This window comes from Motacilla alba, chromosome 1 (assembly GCF_015832195.1).
Source record: "Motacilla alba alba isolate MOTALB_02 chromosome 1, Motacilla_alba_V1.0_pri, whole genome shotgun sequence".
Classification (NCBI taxonomy): Eukaryota; Metazoa; Chordata; class Aves; order Passeriformes; family Motacillidae; genus Motacilla; species Motacilla alba.
In genome coordinates, this window is record NC_052016.1 from 107,476,735 (window position 1) to 107,504,729 (window position 27,995).

The 27,995-nt window shown below is 41.0% G+C and overlaps 1 protein-coding gene across 1 annotated transcript; it reads right to left on the bottom strand.

The window, feature by feature from the left end:
- Positions 1–7: 7 nt before the first annotated feature.
- On the bottom strand, positions 8–23,418 carry CLTRN (collectrin, amino acid transport regulator). Its single transcript, XM_038150198.1, has 6 exons — positions 23,267–23,418; positions 22,834–22,892; positions 16,977–17,062; positions 9,738–9,854; positions 6,482–6,676; positions 8–2,480 (listed from the first exon to the last, which is right to left on the bottom strand). The coding sequence occupies exons 1-6, from the start codon at positions 23,331–23,333 to the stop codon at positions 2,330–2,332; spliced, it is 675 nt and encodes a 224-aa protein (XP_038006126.1). The 5' UTR covers positions 23,334–23,418; the 3' UTR covers positions 8–2,329.
- Positions 23,419–27,995: the final 4,577 nt, after the last annotated feature.

Below are 27,995 nucleotides of genomic sequence, written 5' to 3' on the forward strand. Positions count from 1 at the left end.
TTGGCCCTTTTTCATCTCAAGAGAATTTTATTTCAGTATCATATAGTACTACACAGGAAAACAGCAATTCTTAATCTGTAGCTTGAGGTTGCTCTTGCACTGCTAAGCTGTTCTCACCAAAATCTCTCACAGGTTCTTGCAGAGGTGCTGCAGACACAGCAATCCATTGTGGTCACACTGAGGTGTAGCTATCTGTCGTGCAAAAAATGGAAAAGTTTGAATGTTTAGAAATGATGGGATCTGAATTACCTCAACAAAACTTTGCATGAGAGACCTTGGAGCAACAACTGAGGCAGTAATAAAAACACTGTACTCTATATTTCCCCTCCAACCCTGGCAAGCTTCATCTTCAACGTTCCTGTGAGAAATAAATACACATGTTGTGGATGTTAATTTTGAAACACTGAGATATTATCACTAACAACCAACTTTATTAAACCTTTTCAGAATGGAGCAGCACACACTGGGACACAGAGTTGATGCAGTCCTTGTCCAGAGGGACCCCCCAGCAGGACATCAAAGACAACTGTGACAAATGAGACATTATGCAAATGATTACTGGGTTCCATGGTTTTATTTTGTACTTTCCCTTCCTCTCTCCTGCCTCCCCTAGCCTTGGGCTTCCCTTGCTCAGCTTTCCCCTTTCACCCTGCTGCTTTCCCTTCTCCTTCCCATTCCTCCCTTTCTGCTGACACTGGTCCTAAGAGCCAGTACTGAGACAAGTCAAAGGTGCTCAATACAGCCAAAAGGTCATTTGACCTTTTGAATGATTTCCTGAATGATTTCCTTCCTGGGAAACAAGAAACCTTTGTACCCCTCAGGACACTGGATGGTCCTTTACAAACAGCTTTTACTCTGTTTAAGCCTGTTCCTGTTGGTGAGGAGTCTGATGAAATAATCCTAGTAAGCAAAGATGTTTTCTAATATTGCCTCTAGACATGACACTGGAAACAGGATGGTTAATGGTCAAATCCTGCCTCCAGTGATGTGGGCAGATACTTAGTGACTGCAGATATCGTATTTTGCTTCATCACGTTTCCATTCTGTTTTTACAGTTACCCCCACTGAGAACTCCCCTTTTCTGTTGACCAGTGCTTCTGAAGACAGCCATAATTTTATCACTTATCCAGATCAGGTGCAGCAAACTTAGCAGTTGGAGTTTCACACCTTGAATCCTTTCAAAAGCTGTCCACCTATCACATAAACATGAAGGTTCATCTGATCCCAGGCTGGCTAGGTTGGAAATCTACTCTAGTTTTGTTATTAAAAACTGTAAGCAAGACAATTCCAGAGAGCTGTGAAAGACTATTTACAAGGGCACATAGCCACATGACAAGGGGGAATGGCTTCAGACTGAAAGAGGGCAGGTTTAGATTAGATATTTGGAAAAAATCCTTTACTGTGAGGTTGTTGAGGCATTGGAACAGATTGCCCAGAGAAGCTGTGGATGGCCCACCCCTGAAAGTGTTCAAGGCTGGACTGGATGGGGCTCTGAATAACTTGGTCTAGAGGAAGGTGTCCCTGCCCATGACAGGGGGATTGGAACAAGATGTTCTTAAGATCCCTTGCAACCCAGGCTGGCCTGTGATTCTATGATTTATTGAGAGCTGGGCCACAAAACAGTGACTGCACCTGTGGAAAATCTGATCTTTGTTGCAACTTCTAATTTCAAAAAAATTCAGAGTTTTGCAAATTTAATTTCCAGCTCACATAATACGTAACCTTTTTCACTTTTTTAAGTGAAAAACACTTCTAGTACCAGATTTTTGCTAGCCCTAGAGCTATACATGATCCAGGTATTTTGACCTGGTCTTACAGAGGTTGTGAAAGCTTTTTTGTTTCTCAATAAATGAAAACTTTTATGCACTGATGACTGTTCCATCTAAATGCATACTACATAGCAGCAAACAGAAGTAATTTTACAGAGAAACTTTTGCATATGGCTTGATAAAAAACCCATCAAGAATTGACAATGACAGATGATCTCCCTCGTGACATTCAAGAATAATGTAGTTTCACATTTATGTCAAAAAAAAACAAACAATGGACATATTTAAATAATCACTAAAAATGAGATGCCTGGCACAGGCAGGTTCCAACCCTGTTCTGCCACACATCTTCTGGAAATCTTTCCTGGATATTATCTGAGGCCTTCTTATTTGTGTTGCTCATGAAAAAGAACTGTAATGGAGGTTCACAAAGGTTCTCTCAAGGGAAATTACGTCGAAGGATATTTTTCTTGTCTTCATGTTTGACATTCAGGAGTAGCGATGAGAAAAGGCAGGCACAGGAGTCTTTCAGAAAACCACCAGAGAGCAGTGGCAGCATTTCATAGGGATGTGAACCGGTCATCATCTGCTGCAAAGACTCCGTTAATGTGGCCTGCTTTTAAATCCAGTGCTTCACAAGGAATCCCATTTTCTAGTGTCACTTCAACTTTCTCTTCTAAATTTTCTCTCTCTGTTGCCTCTTTATTCTTTCTAAAAACAAGAAAGAAAAGATCATCTTATTCTGTTGACCTGCAGCACTCTACCATGATTCCACAGAAAGAAAACTGCCTATTTAGTTAGAAGTTTGTCACAGGTTATGCTCCCAAAGGCACAATCTGGTGTGCTTCCTTGTTGTAGTGAATACACTAGATGGGTGCATCTAAATGCAATAGCTGGGGAACCCACAGATTGGAAGCCCTAGTTTAGCAGCTTGAGCTCAGAATTGGAGACCACAAAACCTGAAGTAGACATGTTGTAAGTATGTTTTAAATATTATTTCACCTTCTTATTCTGCAACATGGCTAGAAGGTGCAAAGGAAAAGCTGGGGCAAAACAAAATTTGAAAAAATCTCTAAATCTGTTTGTGTAATCTGACCCTGCAATGTATGTCACAGTTCACACCCCATGATCTGTACAAAATAAAACATATTTTTTAGAAGCAGATCAGTCTTAGACTAACTATAGCCTCCAAATGTGGAGACATCCATCACATCCATGATTACCTTCTTCAGAACATTCATGATTACTTTCTTAGGTAATCTCAATGCTGCAAATCTGCATTTTTTTCTTCAAACTTCATTATCAACCACCTTCCTACCCAGTATTTTATACTTTTGTTTTCTAGATCAAACAATTGCATGGCTTTCACTTTTCTAGATTCCAGCTGTCCCAAAAACATAACAGTGTTTGAATAAAATTATTTACATTTTAAAAAACCCTAAAAATATCATCTAAAATACAATCATTAGAAGATGTAATAAACAAATATCAGGTCATGATGTTCCTTTAATTCCAGATTTATTCTGACCTTGGGAACAATTAGCTCATAGTTGAAAAACCTGCTGTACTTTATGGCCTGCAGCATCAGCAGTTTCAGAGGACAAGAAACTCAAAGGTCAGGTGCACTGCTTCTTCCTATCTCACAATGTGCACTGTAACAATCTGACTCAGGACAACTGTAAAAATCTGACTCAGAGTAACTGCTAATGACAGAGATATTAACAATAATAAAGTTTTATAGGCCTTTGGGAGATTCTTCACATTACAGACTTGTTAAAATAAACTTGGGGTGTAGTAGCGGAAACCTCTGGCCTCTGGCTGCTCTTACACTGATAAAAAAGAATGCTCTTTAACACAAAACTGTGGGGACAGAACATAAAAGTTACTAAGAAGGAGGTTCAAAAGAAATGAGAGGAGTAAAAGATGTGTGAAACTCATTACCAGAGGAATTCAGAGAAGCTAAAAATTTCCATGAATCCAAGAGCTGACTCAACACCATAAGTTAAGGGAAGTTAAGGGAAGAGAAAGTTAAGGGAAGAGAAAACATACAAGAAGACCAAATCCAGGTCAGGAAGGCCCACAGCTGCAAATTAATTCCTGGGAGAACTGATACAGGGAAAGACTGTGTGCTGACTCTGTTTTCACTCTTCCCAAGGCAATTTTTTATGGCCCCTGCTGCAGATGGGATTTTGGGGGATAAGGGGAGACTTTGGGCTAGTTCAGGATAGACTGCAGAGGATGATCCTGCCCTGGGCATGTGGCAGATGTATTGCTGTAGGGGGAGGTGTCCTATTGCTGCAAGGATACAACAAACATAAGGCGGGGAGACAGTGTGTCTGACCCAGCTCACTGTGGGCACTGAATTCAGCAAATCTCTCAGTTCAATAAATGATGCACGAGTCTAACTCAATACTGAAACTCCTCTGTAAGCCAGCTCGCCTACCCTGACACCCTGAGCATGGACAGACTGGAGCACGTGCTTTTGGTCTTATCTGCACTGAGGTATTTACATGGTATTTTAAAGGCCTTTAAAGACAAAATGCCAGATTTATGAGAAACCAAAACCATCCTGGGGGGTCAGGTTTCCAACACAGCTTACTAGGCAACAGGGTTCCCATTACATAAGCCCTGGACAGACTTCTAAGAAAACTAATTATTGAACATGATGAAGTCTTTGAAAACCTGGTCACTTACTTCACTGTCTGACAAAGAGATCAATGCTTTTGAAATCCTTTTCTCTGATTTTTTTCCAAGAAGCCAAATAACCCAGACCATCCCTTTTACCTCTCCAGTCCTTGCTACAGTAGATAGAAGAAATACATGCTTGGTTTACCCTCACTCTTACTTCCCCACCCCTGCCTGCAGATGTTATTGATGTGAAAGGAGGGTTACAGTTCAGCCACAGAAGAACCTGCTCTGAGGAAAGATTTCATGTAATGGTAGAGTAGGGAAACAGAGGGAGAAGTGAAAAAAACATAGCAACTAAAAGGACAAGAGCATGAGACAGAGAGGGTGCCAAGCGAGCACAGGCAGGCAGCAACAAGCTGTATCAATGGCAGTGTGATGATAAGAGCATGCAGTTTACACCATACTGAGGGGAACTGCTCAAGCTCAGCTGAGTTATTTTGAAAATACAGGGGGAAATCCTGTATTTCAGCATGATATGAAGCACAAGTGATTATTTTAGCCAAAAAAATCCCAGCTATTTATCCTAGTTTATTGTATTACATGTATGTGAAATGTTCAAAGACCTCCGTAAAGTTAGGCACTATAAAGAAACACAGAGCCATGATACCACAGAGAGCAGGCATGGGCTTCAGGTAGCAACATCATTCAGTTTTACAAAAGAGGTTGCCTATGTTTAGGGCATGAAATAATTCAATCCATACAACATGGTTGTGATAGGGCTTTAACTATCCACGGATTCAAATACCTTCCAGACTCTTTCCCCAACAGCATCTTTCATCTATTGTTTGCTGAATTGTGTGGGTTTTTTAGAAAACAGAAAGGTGTGTTGGAAATTCATGTAACTCCTCTGACTACAAAATATAACTGAAGGGATTCTGACTACACTACTAAAGGTTCTCTATGAGAAGCACTTAACCTTCACAAGTGTTGCTCTTCTGAGGTCTTTTAACATTCTTCAAGGTAATAAAAAGGCAGGAAGGAGAAGTCTCTGCAACATACCACTTTTCATATATTAATTCCTTTTTCTGATATATTTGGGGATACAATCCATTATACAGTCAATAATTTTGATATTACCTGATTATCAGCAGGAACTCACCTTTTTCCAGTTCTTCTGCTGTTCCTGTATGAATCTATTGCTGAAGTAATAATTTTGTGTAAACCTAGACTCTGTGGCAGCCAAAAGCATGGTAAAAGCTGAACTTCTATGACAGAATCTCAACTCAGCTGAGAAATTCTATTCCTTATGCTCAACTCAGAGCCAGCAGAGATGTCAGGATCAACACTCCACCTGCTCTCTGTGTTGCTCCCACATGCTCACACTAGGGAAGCAAGAATAATACCCTTCTCTTTTTCACCAATGCCACCAGGGCAGAAACGGAGAGGAAAACAGAGAGTATCTTTCTCCTACCCTACCACCAGAAAAACTCCTAAGCTCATGGGGACATATGCCCATGAACCTGTGAAAGGCTGTGTATTTTGAGCTCATCACGTCATGGGTGGAAAGTGAAGCCATGCTCTGTTCCAGTGAGCAGGCCCTCTTCAGCCATACAATAATTATTACTGTGTGCTCTACAAGTCTTCTCAAGGTGCAGCAGCAGTTTGTTTAGCCCTACCAGCTTCTGACACTACTGTCCTGGAAGAGACACAGTCACTGCCAGCCTTCCCCCTCCTGGTAGCTATGTGGGTGCTCTGTGAGAGGACACTCACTCGTGGCACAATAAACCTTCCCAAGAATGACATCAATTGTCTTTTTTAAGCTCATCTCTAGTTAGGTGGCCTCCAGGATCATGTTCTTACACTCTCCAGTTCCTCATTACATCACAAAATTACAAAGGCATCTATACCTTACAGTTAAAAATTTTAAGTCTTTTCCTCAGAAAAGGAGAGATGGGTTATCTTTACCGAGCTAGGGAAGGATGCACAGCATTAATCTGTCTGAGGCTGCTCTGAAACACAAAACCAGCTCAGCTGACCTAGCTATCAGTGTTCCATTAAAACAGAAGAAAGGCTAGGCTGCTTACTTCTTGTGTTTCTGGATCCCTGAAACAACGAGGAAAATAATCCCAGCCACAATGAGACAAAGGACAACACCAAATACAATAAGCCAGACAGGAGTAGAGGGTTCAACAGGAGGTGACAAGGTTGAGGTTATCTTCAGGAACTGCAGTGTTTTGTCACTCAGTAGGAAGGCATTGTTGATTCTGTTCCGGTTCATCCTTCAGGAAAAAAAAAAAACCAAAAAAAATCAGAAAAACATCACAACTCTTTATAAAGGTATTTTACAAGTTAAAAAGATAGTAGAAAATAAAATGTGCTGCAAGTTAGGCAGGGCTGAATGTCATCCAGCATGATGAAGAAAAGGATGTTGTCTACCTTTAGGGGATCAGCCTCTTCTCTCAGGCAACAGGACAAGAGGACAAAGCCTCAAACTGCACCAGGGGAGGTTCAGGTTGGACAACAGAAGAATTTTCTTCACTGCAAGGGTGGTTAAGCTTTGGGAAAGGCTGCCCAGGGAGTGGTGGAGTCACCATCCCTGGAGGTGTTCAAGACACAACTGCTCATGGCACTTAGTGCCATGGTCTGCTTGACACAGCAGTGGTTTGGTCACAGGTTGAACTTGATGACCTTGGAGGTCTTGTCTGACCTAAATCACTCTGTGATTCTGTAATGTTGGCAGGATTACACAGACCTTGACTATAACCTCAGTAATCCATAGACACCCACACACTTAGAGCATTTTGAACACCAGACTTCTGTATGCATTTATCTGAAAAATTGGGAAATACAGATGAGACCTGAAGTACGATATCATTATTTATTTCATTGAAACATATCCTGAAGACATAGCAGGTTGTAAGCTGTAAGGCTGGCTCTGTTGCCTTGCTCATGCAGCATTCAAGTTTAGCACAGGAATGGCTCATCTACCCTTCAATGCTTGCAGGATTTACTTACAGTTGCCCCCTAGTCCCTCAAACTGAACCATCCTGCATGTTAAGGGCTGGTACATCTGCCCCTGCTGCTGCAGATTTTCTTAGATCCATGAGGCACAGGATATAATCTGGTCTGGAAGAATCCACACCGATTGCCAACATGTCCTTCTTCCCTGCAGGATGCAGCTGAAGGGATTTGTACTGTCTACACTTTTTCCATTTCCAAATGAGAAACTGTAAGTCTGAGAAATATGCTTTTTCACAGAAGTAGTACAACTGCTATCCTTTAGTGGATATCTTCACCCATTTTCACTGCCTGTGATACTTCTGGATCTAAATCTAAGCAGGCTTAAGAGGCTTTAGAAGTATCTTTCATTAGCTTTTTCAAAATGTTAAAACATTTTTAAGCAAATTGATTACATATATTGGTCTTGAGAGATTCTTTTTGATAGCAGTTGTATAAATTAATGCAGCTCTTTCTTGTGTACAATTCAATTTATTTACCACAAAGCAAGTATTTCCTAAGAAAAGATGTATGGGAAATACAGGTAAGATTTAACAAATTTCTCTTCTTGGAAATCATAATGTTTGGCTTCTCTTAAACAGGAAATTCTTAGCCTTAATGGAAAGTCAGAATTCCTGGACAGGACTGAAAGCCAGGGCATGTTTTAAGACTCATAATTCCGTAAGCTGTCTGCCATTTAGAAAAGATTTCCTTACTGATATGAAAGGATCATTGTGAACAGCTGAAATAAGCATTGTTTACCCTCCTCTAGTGGCTTGAGTTTCAGAATTATGTGCTGAAACACATGCAGGCAACTACAGGTGCATTTCATGGTTGTATATGCATAACTATATCTTGTGTATATTTATGCAAAATCTTGAGTATCATACAGAGCTCTGACATGGTTTACCTTCCTCTTTACTCTTACTTTGTAGGAATCTCATACAACAAAATTGTAGTCCATGACTAGTGTTATGTGCTACCCTAGCATGAAGAATTATAATAAAGGTTTTGTATGGAAGCCTGCAATCAGAAGCAATTGAACAAAAACCATTTTAGTTTTATAGACCATTTTATTTCTTGTTTTTAAATTAGGTAGGAATTAAAACTTTTCATAAATAGCATATTCTTTATCAGGTGACAGACAACAGTTAAAAACCAAACAATAACACCATCCAATTTCTGTGCCAAACAGGGCACATAAAAGACTTAAATAAATCAGCTTATGCTACTGAATGTATCAAAGAATAACAGAAATGCAAAACCCCCGCATTCCAGCACTCTTACAGAGAGCTTCAGTGAATAAATAATCTGCTTCCTCCACTAATGCTATGAAGCTATTGTTTGGTGTCTCTGTAGGAAATCGTTTAATCTGCTCATAAGCTTAAATTAATCTTTCCAAAAGAACGCATACTCATTCATCAGGAATTAGGTATTACACCTCCATTGCGATAACACGAATTTTCAAGACAGAACAGAATGCCTGAAAACAAAGAGATCCATTTTCCACTCCATGCTTGAGAAATATATGAGTGTTATGCTGCTTGAGGGACTCATCCCTATAAGCCCCTGGTGCAGGTTTTTTCGGACCATTGAAGTCAGATTATCCCATTTTTTCTTTTTTCTTTGTCAGCTCCACATTCTTCCTTTTACTTGCTCCAGAATGTGACAGTAGAAGGCAGAGTGATTTGTAGTGCACCGTACTTTGTACAAGCAATGCTCAACTGGGATGTTGACTGGCATTCTAGAAGGAGCTGGTATGAAAAGAATGTGAGCATAAGATTGCTTAAGCCAAGCTGGGACACAGCCAGCTCTGCTCATGAGGAGTTCACACGAGCTCTTCTCATGTGAAAGCTGACTTCTAAATTAAGTCAGATGAACTGTTAGTGAGAAGCACTGAAGGGGAGCCCATGGTCATTAGCCCAGGTGTAGATGTGCATGTAGCATGCAGTAAAAGCTAAATTATATTAATTCCACCCTGAAAGTGTGCCCTTCCATCACCTGTTTCACTGGGAAATGTGATGAGAGCTGGATGAGAGCAGTGTGCCACACACTGGACAGCACATCTCAGGTAGGGCTCTGGAAAGGAACTAGATTTCTTCATAGTCTCCAGCATCAACAGAGACTCTTTCCAAAGTTATAATCCCAAGGCTCACATCCTTTGCATTCCGTGGGACTGCTGAACATCCTCTAAGCTCACATTCATGAAAGAGTACTGCAGTGTTTCAGCAACTTGGATTAGATCATCCTTAAAGAGGTAGAGTGCTCATTCATAAAAGGCCCAGAGAGAGAAAACATCCTCAGTAGACAAGGAAGAAAACATTCCAAGAGCAGTGACTGTACCTGATGGCTGCCTCTACCTCACTTCCAGGAACAGTTGTCACATTTTTGGAAGAATCTGTGACCACAAACCAAAAGGACACCCGATCTGTCACATTGCAGAGCAGCACATTGGAAATTCTGCAGACAGTTAAAACAAAAATCATCATTAAAGAAGCATGGAAGGACTTATTGAAATATTTTCAATTTTCTTAAATATTGCTCTCAACTAAGGGGGAAAATTTTCTTATTTTTAAAAAAGCTAACAGTTAATACTCAAGAAAGAAATACCACTCACAGCATTTCCCATTTCCCATATGATTTTAAAGAAATCAAGCTTCTGAAGACCAAATGAGTCTTCAAACAAATTTCTAAATCTATTACAGAGTTTCATGGTCTTGAACATACATTTTGCAAAATCAAATGGAAAAATACATATTTGAATAACAATCATCACTGGCTATGATAAAGGCCATATAATGGAGCAAGTGCATTGGTGAACTAAGAATTCAGGTTTTCACAGCAAATACCACAGGAACCAGTCACTGAGAATTGCTCACGTGATTGTTCAGTGAGTGCAGTTCTTCTCCAAAATACATTTGTTGGACGGAAGATCAGTGCAATTGATGTTATAGTTTTTGACATTTGTTCACAGAGCCAGGCACAGAGTGGATGGAACAAGCTAAATTTAGTCATTCTATTGGCACGGGCCTCTTCCTTTTAGCTTATGCTGCATCAAATATTTATATTTTCTATTTGAAAGGAAGATTGTTCTGTTTCACGTGAAGTTAATCGTGGAGGGGCACAGGCAGGCAGCTTCTCATGGCATACTAAGAAAATAGTCTGCAAAATGCCTTTTAAACGCGATTTTTTTTTCAACTTTTTACTGGTAAATGGTGGAAACATCAGAAAACCCTTCTGGAATGACACAATCACGAATATTTAAGCAAGGGGAGTGAAAACCGATCGGTTCCAGGACCGGGACACGGCCCGGGCGCGCCCGCGCTCTGCTCGGCAGCGCCACCTGCCGGCCGTGGGCAGCACCGCCCCGGCCCCCCGGAGCCGGGACTGGGACTGGGGGGACTGGGGGGACTGGGGGGATTGGGGGGATTGGAGAGACTGGGGGGATTGGGGGGACTGGAGAGACTGGGGGGGATTGGGGGGACTGGGAAGATTGAGGGGAATGGGGGGACTGGGGGGATTGGGGGGACTGGGCAGACTGGGGAGACTGGGGAGATTGAGAGGACTGGGGGGACTGGGGGGATTGGGGGGACTGGGGGGACTGGGGGGATTGAGAGGACTGGGGGGACTGGGTGGACTGGGGAAATTGAGAGGACTGGGGGGATTGGGGGTGAGAGGGATGGGAAGGAGAGAGTATGCCCATGCCTAGGCATTCCCCATCCAGCCAGGGTTCTGCTTGTAAGGCAGATCACAGTGCCTCATAATGGATATTTTGTAGAAATGTTTTACTTGCCGATAAAAATTTTTTTTGAGTGATGTTTTGGGTGTCCCAGGTAGTGCAATAGATCATTTTTTATCATCTATCTATCTATCTATCTATCTATCTATCTATCTATCTATCTCATGAATCATAGAAGAGCTTTGACTGAAAAGGACCTTAGAGATTAATTCCAACTCTCATGCCATGGGCAGTGAACCTTCCACTAGACCAGGCTGCTCAGGGCTCCATCCAGCCTGGCTTTGCATACTGCCATGGATGGGGCATCCACAGCTTCTCTGGGCAACCTGTGCCAGTGAGTCACCACCAGTAATTCCTTACCAATATCTAATCTAAACCTCCTCTTTGACTTTGAAGACATTCCCATTTGTCCCATTTGCCACATGCCCTTGTTAAAAGTCTCTTTCCATCCTTCTAATAGGCTCCCTTCAGGTACTGGAAGGTGCTAATAAGTCATGCCAGAAGTCTCTCTTTTCCAAGCTAAGCAGACTAAATTGCCTCATCTTTTCCTGGAAGGAGAGGAGCTCCAGTCCTCTAATCTCAGAATCACTGAATATTCGGAGTTGGAAGGGACCCACCAGGATCATTAAGTTCAACTCTTATGGGAGTGATCCACACAGGGATCAAATTCACAACCTTGGCATTATTAGCACCATGCTCCAACCGAGCTGATTTCATTTTGGCTCTTTGGAGCTCGCTCCAACAGTTCCATATCCTTCCTGTGCTGGGGACCCCAGGGCTGGATGCATCACTCCAGGTGGGGTCTCACCAGTGCAGAGCAGAACAGAGGGGCAGAGTCCCCTCTCTTGCCCTGCTGGCCACACTGCTTCGGATGCAGCCCAGGATGCAGTCAGCTTTCTGGGCTATAGGCACCCATTCCAGGGAGCTATGCAATAAAATGGAAAACAGTGATTTTTGCAGAGCCAAAATGACCACTTTTACCTCTCTAGAACAGTATCAATTTTACAGAGAATTTTTATGGATAAAAGAGGAAAGCCATCCTCTGGAATTTGAAAAGATGTTCACATCAGTTGCTGGCAACAGTCAGAAGATGAAAGCAGATTTATTCTTTGCAAAACAAAAAGAAAGCACAAAATTTACAGGAGAGGGGAAAAATGCCTACTTTTGGCTGGTGGCTGACAAACTCTTGCTGACTTCACAGAATATCTAAAATTGTAACTGCAGAGGAAGTTTTCTATCTCGGTGTTTATAACAGTAGGACCCAAAGCTTCATGTTGCCAAAGCTCCTAAAGCTGCAGTTTCTGAGGTGCAATCAAAAACCGGGCCAGGTGGAAAATCTGAGTTGGTGTTGCCCTACAGATGTTCTTGAAATGGGGTAAGGAAGATCCCCAAAGAGAAAGATAAAGACAGACAAGGACCAGCAGAACACCCAGACTGTCATACCCTCATTCAAAGACTCTTCAAGCTAGGGTCTTCCCTAAAGTGCCAAGGTTTTAGCATGAGACAAGGCATTCAGTCACCACAGGGGTAGCATCTCTCAGTAGAACAAACAGCACTGAAACAAGGGGCAGCAAAGATTGCACTAGGATATGTAAATTTGACTTCTTTTCTTTTCCCTCTTCTTTCTAAAATCCTTCTCATTTACAAGCTTCCAAACCCTGGTTTCACCGCCATCACTTTTTCATCAGCGGAATACAAATGCCATAAACCCTTCCAGGCCCCAAAGAGAATAACCTCACTCATGAGAAGTTCAAAGGGGATGAGTTAACACCAAAACAGAGTGGCTCAACAAGCACCCATGTGGCAATTTCTGTGCAGTGGTGCCCTTTTTGTTCTCCCATGCCATTTGCTTGCAGGTTTGATTCACAGCACAGAGAACCATTGTAACTATGCCCCCACACTGTATAGATCTGAGAAACCTGGCTTCTCCAGGCACTAATGAAGTGTATTTGTAAATATATATGTGGACATTTTTTCCTTTCCTTAGCAGTTGATAGACTTTTGACATGGGATTATAGGAGACTGTTATCATCAAAATGACAAAATCCTGCTTCGGCCTTATGGCACCATGGCAAAAGTCCAAAACTGCATTTCCTTTAATACCAGTGAGTAGAGTGCAGGAAACCCTGGAAATTTCTTGGCCTGAAACACCATCACTGCTCCTTATGGAGATTTAAATGATTGCTTAGGGGTAAGAAAGAGCTGTCAGAGAGTCAAAGGAGCTGAGTGCCCACAATGGCTGTTAGCTCATGGAAGAACCACAGTCCCCAAGTCCCAGGTGCCTATCTCCAGCTTTCCCAAAAGCATCACACCTCTTCCAACACAGGCCTCTGCATCTGCATCTGCAAAGGAATGTTATTTTCTTCCCAGCAGCCACGGGATCACTTTGATTTAACAGATTTACTACAGACTCTTTATTTTGTTGTTCTAAATGGTCACAATATTTTTAGTATCAAAAAATAGCCTGTCTTAGGAAGATGGATAATGTTGATGAATTTTTTTTCTGATTGCCTCGTAAGGAAAATTTCAGCTTTTTTAGTCTATAAATGGGAGAAAGATGTATCAAAAGTAGATTCTGTTATTTGAATGAAAACAAATGTGTTGACACTCTTTCTGCTCTAAAGATTAACTAGTCTCAGGCCCAAAAGAGATGCATATCATTTCAAATGAGTCACAGATTAGAGAAACGAGGGTTACTAACACAGGCTACAACAATAATTTTTTAACACTGAGAGATCAAAGGTTGGCTTATGTACTTCATGACCATATGAATTGAGAATCAATTGAAAGGCCATACATAAAGCAGGAAATAATGGGGTATTAATTATCCACTGAAAAAGAAATATTTATTTGTAATTCTATTAATAGTTACTGAGTAATGTGATTGATTGTAGCTTTCTTCTCTTTTGTGCAAACTTGAAAATTTGACAAGCCTTTCAAACATTAAACACTGCTCCTTGATTTATTAAATTTCAGTTTGGAAATTAACTTTAGAGAGCTCGAGATGTAACATGCAATCCTCCCCATTCTGTGCTGGGTCATTAGTGGTTACACAAGGGCAGAAACAGCACCAACTGCTGTTTGCAGCAGCACGTTGAAATGCTTGTCATCACAGCCTGGCCTTTATCCACCTTCACAAACCTAACAAGAGGTGACTTCAAATATCAAAAATTATGGGGCAGACTGCAACAATGGTTATCCTGATCCACCAGACAAATTATTCTGGGGCTTGATACAGCTTGCTGAAGTTAATGGCATTTGTGTCTCATGTGGAAGTTAGTTGTGGCTGTGAGTTACCTCAAGGCTGTGGGTGTGTTAGAAATTAATGGGATTTTAAAGCAGAGGTTTGTCACATCCTGGCTGTGGCCATGTACATAATTTATACCTTGGCAGAACCAGTATTTAGTTACATAAAATAATAGTGATCTTTTTCATAGGCTTTATTTTGAAAAAATAAAATTCAATTAACCAGATGCAAAATTTCCTTAAGTTTAGATGCTACCAGAATGCAGTCACAAGCAATTTGTTTGTCCTTATATGACAGAATAATTGGTCATTGGTCTTTTACATCTCCTGAAGAAAATCTGTTGACATTTTCCTGCAAAAGCTCATGTAGTGAAATGCAATTTATTTGCCAGCAGTGCAATGTCATTTATTTGCTACAAGCTCCTGCTTCTGCCTCCCTCCTCACCACAGTGAAGTCTCCTCACCAGCTCTGCCAGGGTGCTGTTCCTGTGCAGAGCATGCTGCTGCTCCCTTTGGGATGCTGGCTGCTCCCATACCTCCATGCCTGCTGCAGAGGGAATGGAACAGGACTGCACTCCTTCCTTCCAGCTGCCAGCCCCAAGGGTGGGGAAAGGAGTGTCTTATTTCTAGGACATCTAACAGGATGGAGGCTTCACAGCCTTCCTGCTCTCATGTAACAGGCAGATTATTTGAGGTGTATTGGGAAGTTCTTCCAGCCTCTCCATCACTAAACAGGGACTCTGAGGTCCCTTGGCATTTGAGAGAGATCTATGCATAGGAGACTCTGCAGCCTGTTGCCTAGGAAGTTGTGCCAGACCTCAGAGCTGCACAGCTCTCCTTCAGGCGACATGCTGCCTATAATGAGCCCAAAGGTGTCTCTAAGTACTACATGATTTATCAGTTATACCATTATACCTCCAATACACACCCCATGAGGGGTGTACCTAAGTTATACCCCATGAGATAGTCAGATACCATTGCAAAAAGAGGTAAAGATCCCCACAGCTGGCTGATTTCAAATATTATACTGACTTCTCTGACCAACTTGGTAGCAGGGAATTATTGATATATGTAACACCACCTCCATACTGGAGTAACACTGGAATCATCATATTTGTCCACAGGAAAAACTCTCTAGATAGGAAACTGAATTAATGAGTATAAAATCTATGATTGCCCAGAGTGGGTACAGATAGCTGCCATTAAAACTCCTACTCCTTCCATACTGGCTTGATTTTTTCCCATTCCTGCAGCAACCTTACTTAAATCTGCAGAAAACCACAGTGCTTGAAGAGGAGAAAGATCACTTGCTGCTGACACAGGTTTTTGCTGTGTGAAAGCAGCATGATCTTGAAGGAAGAGAATAATTTTTAAAATGGACCCAGGTCTAAAATAAGTATGCAAAATAAATCTTTATGGAGCAGATGCTGAATGAAAATGCTGCTGCCTTGAAAACCTGAGAAAAGTCCCACATAATCATCTGTAATTAGCTTGTATCTTGAACTAATTTTTTTAAGTGCCATTTTAATTGGGTTGAGTAGCACACTTGGCTGTTTTTGTTAAGCTTGATGTAACAGCTCTTTTGCTCAAAGGAGACCACCACTGAGGAATAAAAATGAAACAGCAGGAATCAAACACTCCTGTCACATGGAGGGGGAAATCCCCTTTTATTTAAGAGAAAGGCAGCAGCCCCAATAATAATCCTGTGACTAAAGGTAACTAATATCTTTTCAAATGTGGAATATGCTTCACCTGATGCAACGACAGCCTGAAGCAGTTTTATTTTTAAGTAAATTGAAAACCTTATCCTGGTTAGCCTACCAGAACTGTCAATCTTTCATTTCAGATTGAAAAACAACAAAAAAAATAGGCCTATGGAAATGCACTTACAAGGTTTTTCTTTTAAGAAAGATAAGAACATCCTGAAAATACAGCTTGCTAAGTGCTCTGTCTAATCTGGTATCTAATTTCATAGAGTAGCAAGGATCAGAAGCCAGCAAAGAACATTCAATACCTCAGGGTAGATTTAATCCCAAAACCAATTAAAGGCTGATTTCTATCTGCACTACAACATCTGAGACTTCGTGATGGTAGGTAACTCAACTGCTGTGATTCAGGGATAGGAATGCAGAGCACAGCACTGGCACAGCTATCCACCTCCCAGGGCTCTGAGTCAGCTCATCTTCAGCACACTGCTGAAGCTGAGCTCTACTAAGGAAGGATGCACCAGAGCTGCTTACTCAAAGATCTGTGCTGCCTTTCCTGCCCTCCCAGGGTGTCCCTTCACCTCCTCCCAGTATGGTCTCCTGAAGGTGTCAAATCTTCCTGCTGCATTCTGCTGAAAGTGAACTGGCACCACCCCACTGAGACGCACAGCTGTGTCACTTCACATCCACAGGGACACTGGTTCAAAGATTGAACATTGTTGAAGATGGAGACAGTGTGATGTTGAATATGTAACTGGGTGTCAGAAGAACAGTGGAACAGCCTGCTTTTAGAATCTCCATATAATGATTTCTACAGCTCAGTACACAGAGGACAGGTCAGTACATGCAGCATTGTTAATATGTATAAGGCAAATCCAAGCAGATGCTTACTGAGTTGTGCTCTTGCTGGAATATCTTCTCATTGCAAAAGCCACCATTGCTTTGAAGAGGTACTCTTCATTAGCATCCCAGGCATACTGTAAAGGAACATGAAAAATAATTAGTTTCAGCACCACTGCTGGCAGAACACAGAGGGAAAAAGTCGCTGAACTTGAAATGCTGAATTGATCAAGAAAATGAATAAATTCTCTGGTTGTGCTAAGAAAATAAATGCCCATTATTTAGTGTGGACAAAGGACTTTTTCTAATGGAAGAAAAAAAGTGTACTAGAAACTGTAACATAAATAATATAAACTGCAAAGAATGTTTCCAAAAATTGAATTAACCGAATATTTCTGAAAGCTGACCAAACTGGAGATGTAAAGTTTATTATACCAAAGACTAGACATATCACCAGAATTCTCCCCACACAACTGCACTCTTAGCCTTGCCTCTTTTGCTGGAGAAACTCAGTTAAAGCAGAAGGTTTAAATCCACCCTCTAAGACTATTTGGCTCTGGCCAAAAATAATAATAAAAAAGCATCGTTTAAGGTTGTCTCTGGGAGTTGGACATTAGGACACCAGGAAACAAACTGAGATTGCAGCCTTATTGCTGCACACTGTCCTGATTACAAAAAGATTTAAATATATTAGAAATTATTATACCGTATGTGAGATAAAAGAGAGAAAATAGCATCCTTACTACCTCAATAAGAAGAAGAATGTGGCTCCGAAAAATGTTCTCTGTTGTCTTGATGAAAAATCATGCTTTCATAATTTAAGTTTTTTGAGACAGCTTCACTGGGTTCCCCTGGGCTTTCAGTCACATATGCAATTCTAATGTCCTGTAAGAACTGTATTACATTCTTATAACAGGAGCCATGACTGAGGCATACTGATTGAATTTCTTCCCCTTTCAGCAGATTACAAAGATTATTAGTTTCTTGGAATTATATTAAGGGAGGTAAGAAACCGCTGTCTTCAGTCAGTCAGAACACAAATCTAATCTTTAACTTTCAGCATGAAAAAAAATCGTTCTGTAATCATCCAAACCAGAAACCCACTGGTATGGACACTTAGCTCTGTTGTCAACTTGGACCTACTTTTTCATGGTTCTTTATAACACATTCAAAAAACAGCAATGTACATCAAAAAGCAATAGATAGCATCGAAAATCCCAAATCTTAATTCTGCTTTTTAAATTCTGATTTTGGGTGCATGGAGATGCAACCTCTCCATGAAAAAAAAAAAAAAGAGAATCCAGCTTTCAGGTACCTGCAGCCCTCATGTTGTACTGGCATCCCAGGAAACTGAACAGGGAAGGATGGAGTAATTTAAAGGGCAGAAAGTGATTTTATTTATCATCTCTAGATGAATGTTGAGTGAAATGGGCTCGCTGAGATAGGACAGGGACAACAAAACTGAGGCAGCAGACAACTTGAGCAGCACCAAAGAGCAGCTGCACTGCTGAGAACCGGGGTTCTGACTCACCCCTCTTGCCTCATGAATGAAGGGGGTTGTGAGCATACTGTGATAATGCTTGCCAACCTGGGAACTTAAACTAAACAAAAAAAAAAAAAAACAAAAACAAGAGAAACTCCTTGGAAAAAAGTTATAAAAGTTTGGGTTTTGATCCCACTGCACTGATGAAAACGTGAGAGTAATGAGAGCAACTAGTACTGAAGGAAAGAGCTCGTGTAGTAAAGGAATTAATACAGATTGGAGCCATAGAAGTATTTATCATCATTTTAAAGATATCTTTATTTAAACCATGAAGCACAATTTGCATTACTAAAAGGGAAGATCTGTTTTTTCTCTGTGTGGTACTATTGACTGAATCCCTGCATGCCATCTGCAGTCTTTGAGAACAGGTCCAAAAGGACAGAAAAGACATAATTTGTTAGCCAGTGAATTAAACCAGCTGTAGAGATAATTTAATCAGTTGTCTTGAAAATAGATAATGATGAAGCACACTCCATTTCATGCTCACGTGGACACAAATACAATGCAGCACTACCAAGTGCATGTACTCAGTATGTTTGTGTTTAGTGCAATGCATATATACATGCCCAATTTGTCACAGCTCTCATAAATAATGCAGTAGCCTAGCACTTCTTTAAGTCAGAGTAACAAAAAGGGTATCTCAAATCAGGGAAGATAATTTGTAGTGAGGAATTCCAGGCCCAGTTGAAAGAGTAGGCACTCTAAGAGTAGGAAAAGAGACAGAATAAACAGAAAAATTCAAGAAAGAGGGGGAGGAGACTGGCAGAGAAATCTCAGCAGAAATCAAGGGTCTGCCCGAGCCAGGAGAAGATATTGCAGACAGATTCTGGGCAGAAGGGCAAGAAGGCCTGAGAAAATGGAGACTAAACAGGAAGTAGAGGAGATGGACATGGCTATGGGCTCCAGGAGAACAAGAACCTCTGTACATGACTGCATACAGGAATATACAAGGGGGAGGCAACGTAATAAGGAGGAAAATAAGGCAAGAACAACTTTAAGCTAACTAACTGTATGAACTCAGGACAGGCGGGCATGCATTGCCAGAAAATGGTTTCTAATCAGCAGCTTTCTCTGATCAGAGGTGCGAAGAAACCTTGAATGATTTGGATTGGAAGGGACTCTGAAGATCATCTAGTTCCAACCACCCTGCCATGGGCAGGGACACCTTCCACTAGACCTGATTTGTTCTACTAATGGGCTTTCTCAGCTTCTTCTTTATCCTCCAAATGCAGAGGCCTGGAGCGCAGCTGATGACTGAGGATGTCCCTGTGCAGTGCAGGTATTGATGCACACTTTCTGTTGCTCTAGAGGAAACATTAAACATCATTTGCAACCATATTTAAATATCATTTGGAACCACACACTGTAAACATAGTGATTATCAATGAAACACTACATGATGGTACCAGAACTGTTAAATTTACCATCTTCATTGTGCTACAAAGGAACCAACACAATGACGTTGGCTCAGTTGTATTTGCCATCCTTTATAAGTTAAGGAGGAGCAGAATTGGACACAGCTAACTGTGAAAGGCAGTCTTAAATGCCTCTTACTGAATGAAGAAGATGAGATAATGCATGAAAGATGATGAGTGTAGGTTGCTCATGGGATGAAATGCTGTAATAGTGCTGTAAAAGACAAAATTTAAGATACGAGAATATAATATTACAAGATTCCTCTGAGCAACCTGGCCTGATTTCAGTGTTGACCCAGCTTTGAGCAGGAGAGGACTAGAGACCATCCAAGATCTCTTCCCTCCTGAATGGTTCTGTGCTTAACTATACAGCCACTCAGACTGCAGAGTGGCTACAGATACACAAACACACTTCTGGATCCCATCTGGTGGCAAAACACAAGGTGTATATCAGCCTTCCTCCTCTTCATCCTCTACCCAGGAAGCAGCCTGAATACATGAGCCAGAAGGGAATTGCACTGTCTACTTCAGCTGGCTGCAGCCCCTGAGGTTCCAAATCTTTGACTCTTATGGTGAAAATGAGTGATGACACCAAGTTACACAGACTTGTCAGTGCCTGTCACTTCTTCTCACTGTCTAGTTGCCTCTGTCCCTTTTGAATTAACTCTCTACCCCTCTGCTGGCTCCGTGAACAAAAAGCAACTAGTGACTAGCAGCTATTCCAGAAGCCACTCAGAAAGTCAAAACCATCCTCAGAGGGACTCATAAATCACCTTCCATTTAGGCCTACAGGCACTGTGTTTCCTCCCACAGATCAGCAAACAACACCTCTGTCAAGTACACCCATTATTTGCAAATAAAATGATAACGGCTGAATACCTACTGCATCAGAGCTGGTCTTTGCAGCTCCATTGTGATAAGAACTAAATAAATACACCAAATGGAACTCCCTGCCTCAGAGTACAGCTTACCTGGTGAACAGATCATAAAAATGGTGTCCTGTTTTCATCAGTCTCACACACAGGGGATGGCATACACTACACCATATGAAAAGCTGCATCACCTTATTTCCTATGCCCCTGAATGTACACTGGAGTTATCCTGCCACTCCTAGAGAAAAATTCCCACAGTATCTCGGCTTTCCGTTAGCATGGAGCCTGAAGTGACGTGGAAATGAACCAAGCTAGCCATGTCCTACTGTGACACAATGACAGTATTACACTTTTCTTTGCTAAAATTAACCACACAAAGAAGTAAAGTGCCCTGAATTCTTCAACGAAAATGAATTTCAGTTTCATAGTAGTTTCAGTTTTCAATTTCAGTCATTCACAAAGAAGACTGCAATGTTTATGAAAAGGAACTACTACCACCTGTGTACTTAATACATTGTTTATTATTTGTGGATGATTTTCTATGGCATACACCGCTTTCAGCAAGCTGATGTTCTAAAATGCTGTTCTTGACTGTCCCATTCTTTGAGCTTTCACACACTTTGTTCTATGATATAAACAACTACAAAAAACCAAAAGACTCCTCAGTTATGGCTTTTTTCCCAGCCATACAAAGTACCTTCAAGGGTCATGATTTGTCTCATACCCTTTTTGAGTGAAAAACAAAAAAAATTATAAATGATCAAACAACCTCCCCTTATTTTACTACAGCTGGAAAAGGAAAAGGCACTAAAAAGGGCATTACCAGGAACTGTAATTTTTGTTCTTTGCTACTATGTTGAACCAAGATTAAATCAAAACATTAACACTTATCATCAAGAGGAGCTTTAATAATTGTTTTGACATATTTTCAGCCATAGTATTACTCTATTTTTAATAATTTAAAAAAATCTAGGCTCACACTACTGTTTAATTAAAGTCTCCCACCCAAGAGAATTGACTTCACTATGAATTTCAAGACATTTACTTTAGGAGGTATCTTGAATATTTCTTTGTACTTTGTCTGGGTTATAACATTACCAGTGAAATTTCGGTCCCTGGTAATGTTAGTTTAAATTACCTGATCTTTCATGGTAATTTTAGAACAGCTTCTCCAGTCACAGGGAATTTCTCCTATTGCCAGTCTTTTAAAACAGGTAACCTTTTGTTTTCCAGGGCTCATAACATGAGACTGAGACACAACACTTACAGTGGACATGACTGTCCAGGATGTTTCATACCTAATTTTCTGCTGAGCCCTGTGAACATGCTGCAGATTTGCTCTAAGTATTCAAAACAACTAACAAAGTACTGGGCTCTGACATATTAAATATGCTTTAGATCAGGAAGGACCACTCAGCCATATAATGTCCCAATCTCTTACGTATCCCTCATTGCTCACACCAGTATTTCTACACTAAGCCCAAAGACCTGAATTAAGCCAAAGCGTTTCATGAGACAAGCCTGTGCACCACAGGCAGAGAAGAAAGGCCACTATCTGAAGCCCTCCATTAGCAGGGAGTTGATGGGACATGCTTGAATGATCTCTATAGTTAATGCTTGTCTGAGAGCCTGATATAAAGTCCCATTTCATAAAGATCTAAAAATCTTTTCCTGCTTCTCTTCCTAGACTTCACAATTAGCACTCCACTTTACAATTAGCACTAGACTTTACAATGCTTGACTTTACAATTAGCACTCCTGAGCAGAAGTGCTTTTCCCAAAATAGAGATTTATATTTATGCAGCACTTCTCATGCATAAAGTGTAACATCCCCACCACTTTTCCAGGGGGGAAAAAAATCTTTGACCAGAAAAATATCTTTATGAACAAGCAAGCTTTGTATTTCTCCTAAAGGATGATATTTTAAGGAGTGGGCTAGTCAAATGTGAAGAAATGGAGGCATGGATCATGACTTGAGTAAACTATTACAATTAACACTGCACAAATTTTATAGTATACATTATTTCTATTTTGGCAGATATTGAGTTAGGAAGAATATGTGAAGATATTTTACTTACTGCATTATCTCCCAAAGCTGTTTTGATACTAATCCGTACTTTGAAAGCATTCTGTGCATCTGACAAAAGAGAAAAAAAGCAAACATATATTGGTAGTCACTCAAAATAGGATTTTAAATCATTTACTTCCCTGATTATTTCACAAATATCAGTTTCTAAATGCCTCTTAAGAAATCACACATTTAGGAGAACAGAAGTTACTTGCATGAAAAAAAGCCCAACGGAGTCTCAATGAGGTTTACAATGACCTCATAAAGTGTGACCAACTTCCATACCTAATTTGCAAACTCATAAAAGAAGTGAATGCTCAGCATTTCAATCTTCAAACTGAAGACAACCAGTTAAAATAAAAATCATAGGAGCTGGCAGCTTTGCAGTCTAAACTGATAGCTACTTTACCTAAAGAAAGATGGGAATTAGCTCCAAATCTTACCTGGTTTGCAGAGCTCAGCATGAGCAATGGCAACTACAGAAAATACAAGCAGCAAAGCCCGTAACATCCCGTCAGCATGGAAAGGTTGAGGGAAAAAGAAGTGAGTCTCCCCTGTAAAGCACTCTTAAACTTTGTGTGACCCAGGATTAAAGCATCAGGAGCACAAGTGAGCGACCAAGTAAAAGGTTTAATAATTAACCCCCGTTATTTTAGCTAAAAGCAGGCACTAGAAACAACTGTCGTCTGTTAGTTATTTACTGTCTTTCTCTGTAGTAAAAAAAAAAAAACCAAACCCAAAATCAAAAAACCCCAACAAGTATTTAATTTTCCTTCTTCCTTTTTAGAAAAATACAACATTTTACAGAGTGCTCCAGGCCAATCTTTTTTTCTCACAGGCGCAGTGTCAGATGCACAAAGTGTCTGTGGGTGTCACACCAGAGCATCTGGCAACTGCTATCCACAACAGGCGAATCTGAAGCTTGGCTGCCACTAGATCCCAAAGGAAGCTGCCACCTGTCTTCCAGGGGAAACTGTCTGGCCCCACTAGGGATCCTTGAGGATAAAGGAAGACTGGGCACTCTTTTCACCTCACCAAAAGAAATGTGTGATGAATACAGAACACCTGGACCCAAAAAAAGGGCTCACTTGCCCTTGAACTCACATCCTTTGGGAAGGGCCAGCCTGATGGGCACAATGCCGTGTCCCCCCACCCCCACCCAGCCCCACTCCCGTGTCCTTGCTCAAGCCCAGCAGAGGAAATGCCGTGTTCCACACAAAAACACCCCACATCTGATGCATTTCTTTGCATGAAAAGAACTGTCATACGTAGGGAGAAATACTTTTTTTCCTGTCAGAGGCTTATTAGGGTAGCAAGTAGAATAAGCAGAGGTGCAATAAAGGACTTAGTAGGAAGCATGTTGAAAAGGAACACATTCGTGTTTTGTAGACATGACCCACTGCGTATATATGTACACACACACAGTATGGAAATATTTTAATGCATCTGCACTATTAATCAAATGTTTACCAAGACAAATAAATAAATGTGGAGAAAAAATACTTCAAAAACTGAAATGTATAGCAGGTATTTGAACAGTGTCTGCAATCTAGGCAGCAAGACAGGATTACTTTATTTCATGATGTTGCTGTATTCCCCCTGTAGCCACTCTGATTAATGGTTAGTTCCTACCACGAAGATCACTTCAGAATTACTTTCAGTTGGTCCTTTAGCACCAAGAAGTGTGTCTTGAGAATGCAAACCCAAAGAGCTTCACATGAAAGACAAACAGTAAGAAAATCTGACTTAACTGTGGGCTGAATTTATGAAAAACAATAACCAATATTTACTGTAGTAGATACTCAGACTTTCGGGTAACAGAGAACTTACTGGTCCAGTAATTTAAACTGGTTTTAGAGGCCATTGTTAAAGCACTTGATAGCCCATTTTTAAAAGTCATTCAACAAGCTGATTCCCAGGCACCTCTTTGCTCTCACTAGGCAACCCAGTCTGGGTACAAAACTATTGGATACATTATCTGCTCAGATGTTCAATCTATGCCTATGAAAACAAAAAAGTGATGCATTCATTTCTAATGACAGCTTAAATTAACAGGCTGTGTATATGCACATCAAAAGGAGTGCACTGAAAAATGTACAGATGTATGAAGGACTATCAGGTTTCTGTAGCATTTGTAACTTAAAAAAATCTTAAAAGAATGTGAATGCAGTCAGTTTCATGGTAAATTCATGTGCATTGCTTCAATAGCAAACACATGAACTTTTTTGTAGCTTTGGGAGAAACACTGAAGAACCTGGGAAGAGAGAAGAAAAGCCAAACACTCTTTCCCTGCTGCCAGAAGTCAAATGGAACTGAGTGTGACACACAGCATCACCACTTCTCCCTGCTGTAAAACACCACAAATCAGTTCTTCCCCTCAGAACTGCATGGGGCCAGTGTCAAAGTACAGCAAAGGGACATGACACCCAGCAGGAACAAACTCAGAGGACATGACTGGATTTCCTGATCAGAGTTGCTGAATTCCAGCCAGGATGGCTGATTTTCCCCAATTTGTCTTGCTGGCAAGAAGCAAGACAAATTATTTTTTCCAGCAGAGAGGGGAGGAGGCCAGGAGAAGCAGCAGCATGATAAACACCCCAGCTCCGAGCTCACAGGGAGAGCATCGTGCAGTTGATATATACGTGCACAGCAACGTGGATGTGTGCCAAATGCATCCAGCTGAAGGTCCATGTGCATATCCAATTGTACATGCACAGAGTGCTGCACATAAGCAACCAATTGCTACACATCTATAAATCTTTTCCCAAAGCCAGCACATTTTTTAAATAAGCCAGGTGAACATGCAAGAATACACCAGGTGTTAGCAGGAAAACTTTGCTTCAAATTAATGGTATTTTTAAATACTGTCTTAAAAAGCACCACAACTTTTCAGTTTACAATCTAAAAAGACAGACAGACATTCTGCCACTTCATATCTTAGTAATAAATCTACATGCATGGATAACTTTCTGCCCAGCCTCTCTGCTTCCATTTTGGCCAGATACACAGCACTGTTTAAGCATGTCTGCATTTGTTTGCCACTGATTAATCAGTCAGGCATCAGTTTGCTTGAATAAATTACAATCTCCAGGCACATATGCAAGGCATGTTTTTAACTGACTACTTTGTGAAGTGTTAGATTTCTAAGTAGTTCCTCTTTTACAGTATCTTTGTTTTTCCTAACAACTGTGGAGCTACAGGTCATAGCCATGAAGAATCTGATGCACGATCTGCATTCCAGAAATGTCACTGAACTAGTGCAAAGAATTATTTCTCTTATTGTACCAAATGAATTTGTCTGCCTGGTTGAAAATAAGACTATCTCTGTAATTTTTTTTTCAGTACTTTTTGATCTACAGAAGTTCATGTATAATCTGTATGTACATATTTAAAAATACATCAAAATTTGGACTGCCAAACAAATCAGGAGAAATTTGTTGAAAAGTCAAGAAAGCATATGACTTGGTAAAACAAACAAACAAATCCCCTCAATCTTCTCCATGTGATTAGCAATGTACTTTTTCTGCTCCTTTCAATGTCTTTGAAATGGAAAATCCCAGGGAAGTAAAATATTGATAGCTATTGTATAAGTTAATTAACAACTATGGCTAAACTTAACCTCAGTTTTCAAATTTGACAAATTAACAGTTTTAAACTCCGAGGAAGTTAATCTTTAGTCTCAAAGAGTTGTGTCCAATTCTTACGAGGAAAGAGTCAATGTGTGACTGTCAGCATTAGTCACTCATGGAAATGTACCTGGCGAACTGCAGACCCAAGCTGCAGTTGTGCACAGTGCTGTGCAGTTCCCTGGGTGCAGTGGAAATGACAAACACTGCATTGCCTTTTCCAGAAGACATGGGGGAACACGGTGTTGAATGAGGACTGCCACCACAGTCATCACCGTCACAGTGCAGAAGGGACTTGGCTGTCACCAAGTTTTTATCAGCGCTCACAGAAGAAGTCAGTGTGTGAGAAATCATTTAGCTCTCCAGACAGCAGTGCAGGTGGGCGAAGGATGCACTTGCCAGCATTCCCATATATCACCTGGGAAAGGGCACCTTGCAGTGGAAAGCACCAAGGACAGACCACAGTGGGGCTGGCACTGAGAGCAAGCAGAGACTTCCAGCATGGAGGGGGTGGGAGGATGGTGCTGCTGCCACACTTCATTGTCACGTTTATTATACAAACACACCAAGAAGTATCAATGAAAACTGACCCATCCCAAATCCACACTTCCTGGATGTCTCCTACTTAGCATGTATCTTCTGGGCCAGACAAATCCAAGCTAGTGATTTGACTGCCTGTGGGATTCACATTCTCTGAACCTGAGAGAAGCAGAGAAAGAATGATCAAAACAATTCTTATCTCATTCGCTGCTCCTGTGCTGTGCCAAAGTAGAATGCAATATGGAGACTGTTTACCTGGAGTGATGGTGTTTTGTTTCCTTGGCCTATCAGGGCCAAGAGCGTGAGCAGACTGTCAGTCAGCAGACAGTCACAAGATTCTGGGCAGTTGAGTTGAGTTGAGTGCTTGGCAGATTCAGTTTAGATGTAGTGTAATATAGTATAGAATAATATAGTATAATAAAGAAATCAATTAGTCTTCTGATAAGATGGAGTCCTCCTCGTCCTTCTCCCCTTTGTCGGGGGTTTCCCTGCTTTTACTATAGCTGCCATTTGACTGCCCCTCCTATTCTCTTATTTCCATTTGCATCATCCAGGAAAAAAAAAACCAAAACAGATATACAACTCCATGAGGAAAGGTGCCACTCTTCTCCTGGAGCACATGGCAAATATTATAGTGAGGACAACTTTTACATAATCTGTATGCTTATCAAATGCATCTTTTTTTTTTCCACAGAGGAGGACTGGGGCATACAAGAAAGAGAGCAGCCCTTCTTATCTGCTTAGGCTACTCTACAATGGCAGAAAATACAGGAAATGGAAACCAGAAGAGCCACAGCGAAAGGGAGTTCAAATGCGTGCCAAAGAGTCACTGCACTTCAACACAGAGCTGCCCTTCTGTGCACGCACAGTTCTGTGCACACATCTGGAGAGACACCCGGAGATTCACAGCGCAAGGGGGGACGTGCATGGGAGTGACTGCCTGGTACGTAACCACAAGTTGTAAGCCAAGAGTTTCTCTGCTCTGGGCTTCCCGCACAGTACAATC

Coding starts and splice junctions, on each gene's coding strand:
- CLTRN (XM_038150198.1), bottom strand. CDS start 23,333: ATGTTACGGGCTTTGCTGCTTGTATTTTCTGTAGTTGCCATTGCTCAT. Junction 9,855..16,976: donor TCCAGCAAGAGCACAACTCA/GTAAGCATCTGC, acceptor AACTGTCTGCAG/AATTTCCAATGTGCTGCTCT. Junction 2,481..6,481: donor GGGATCCAGAAACACAAGAA/GTAAGCAGCCTA, acceptor TCTTGTTTTTAG/AAAGAATAAAGAGGCAACAG.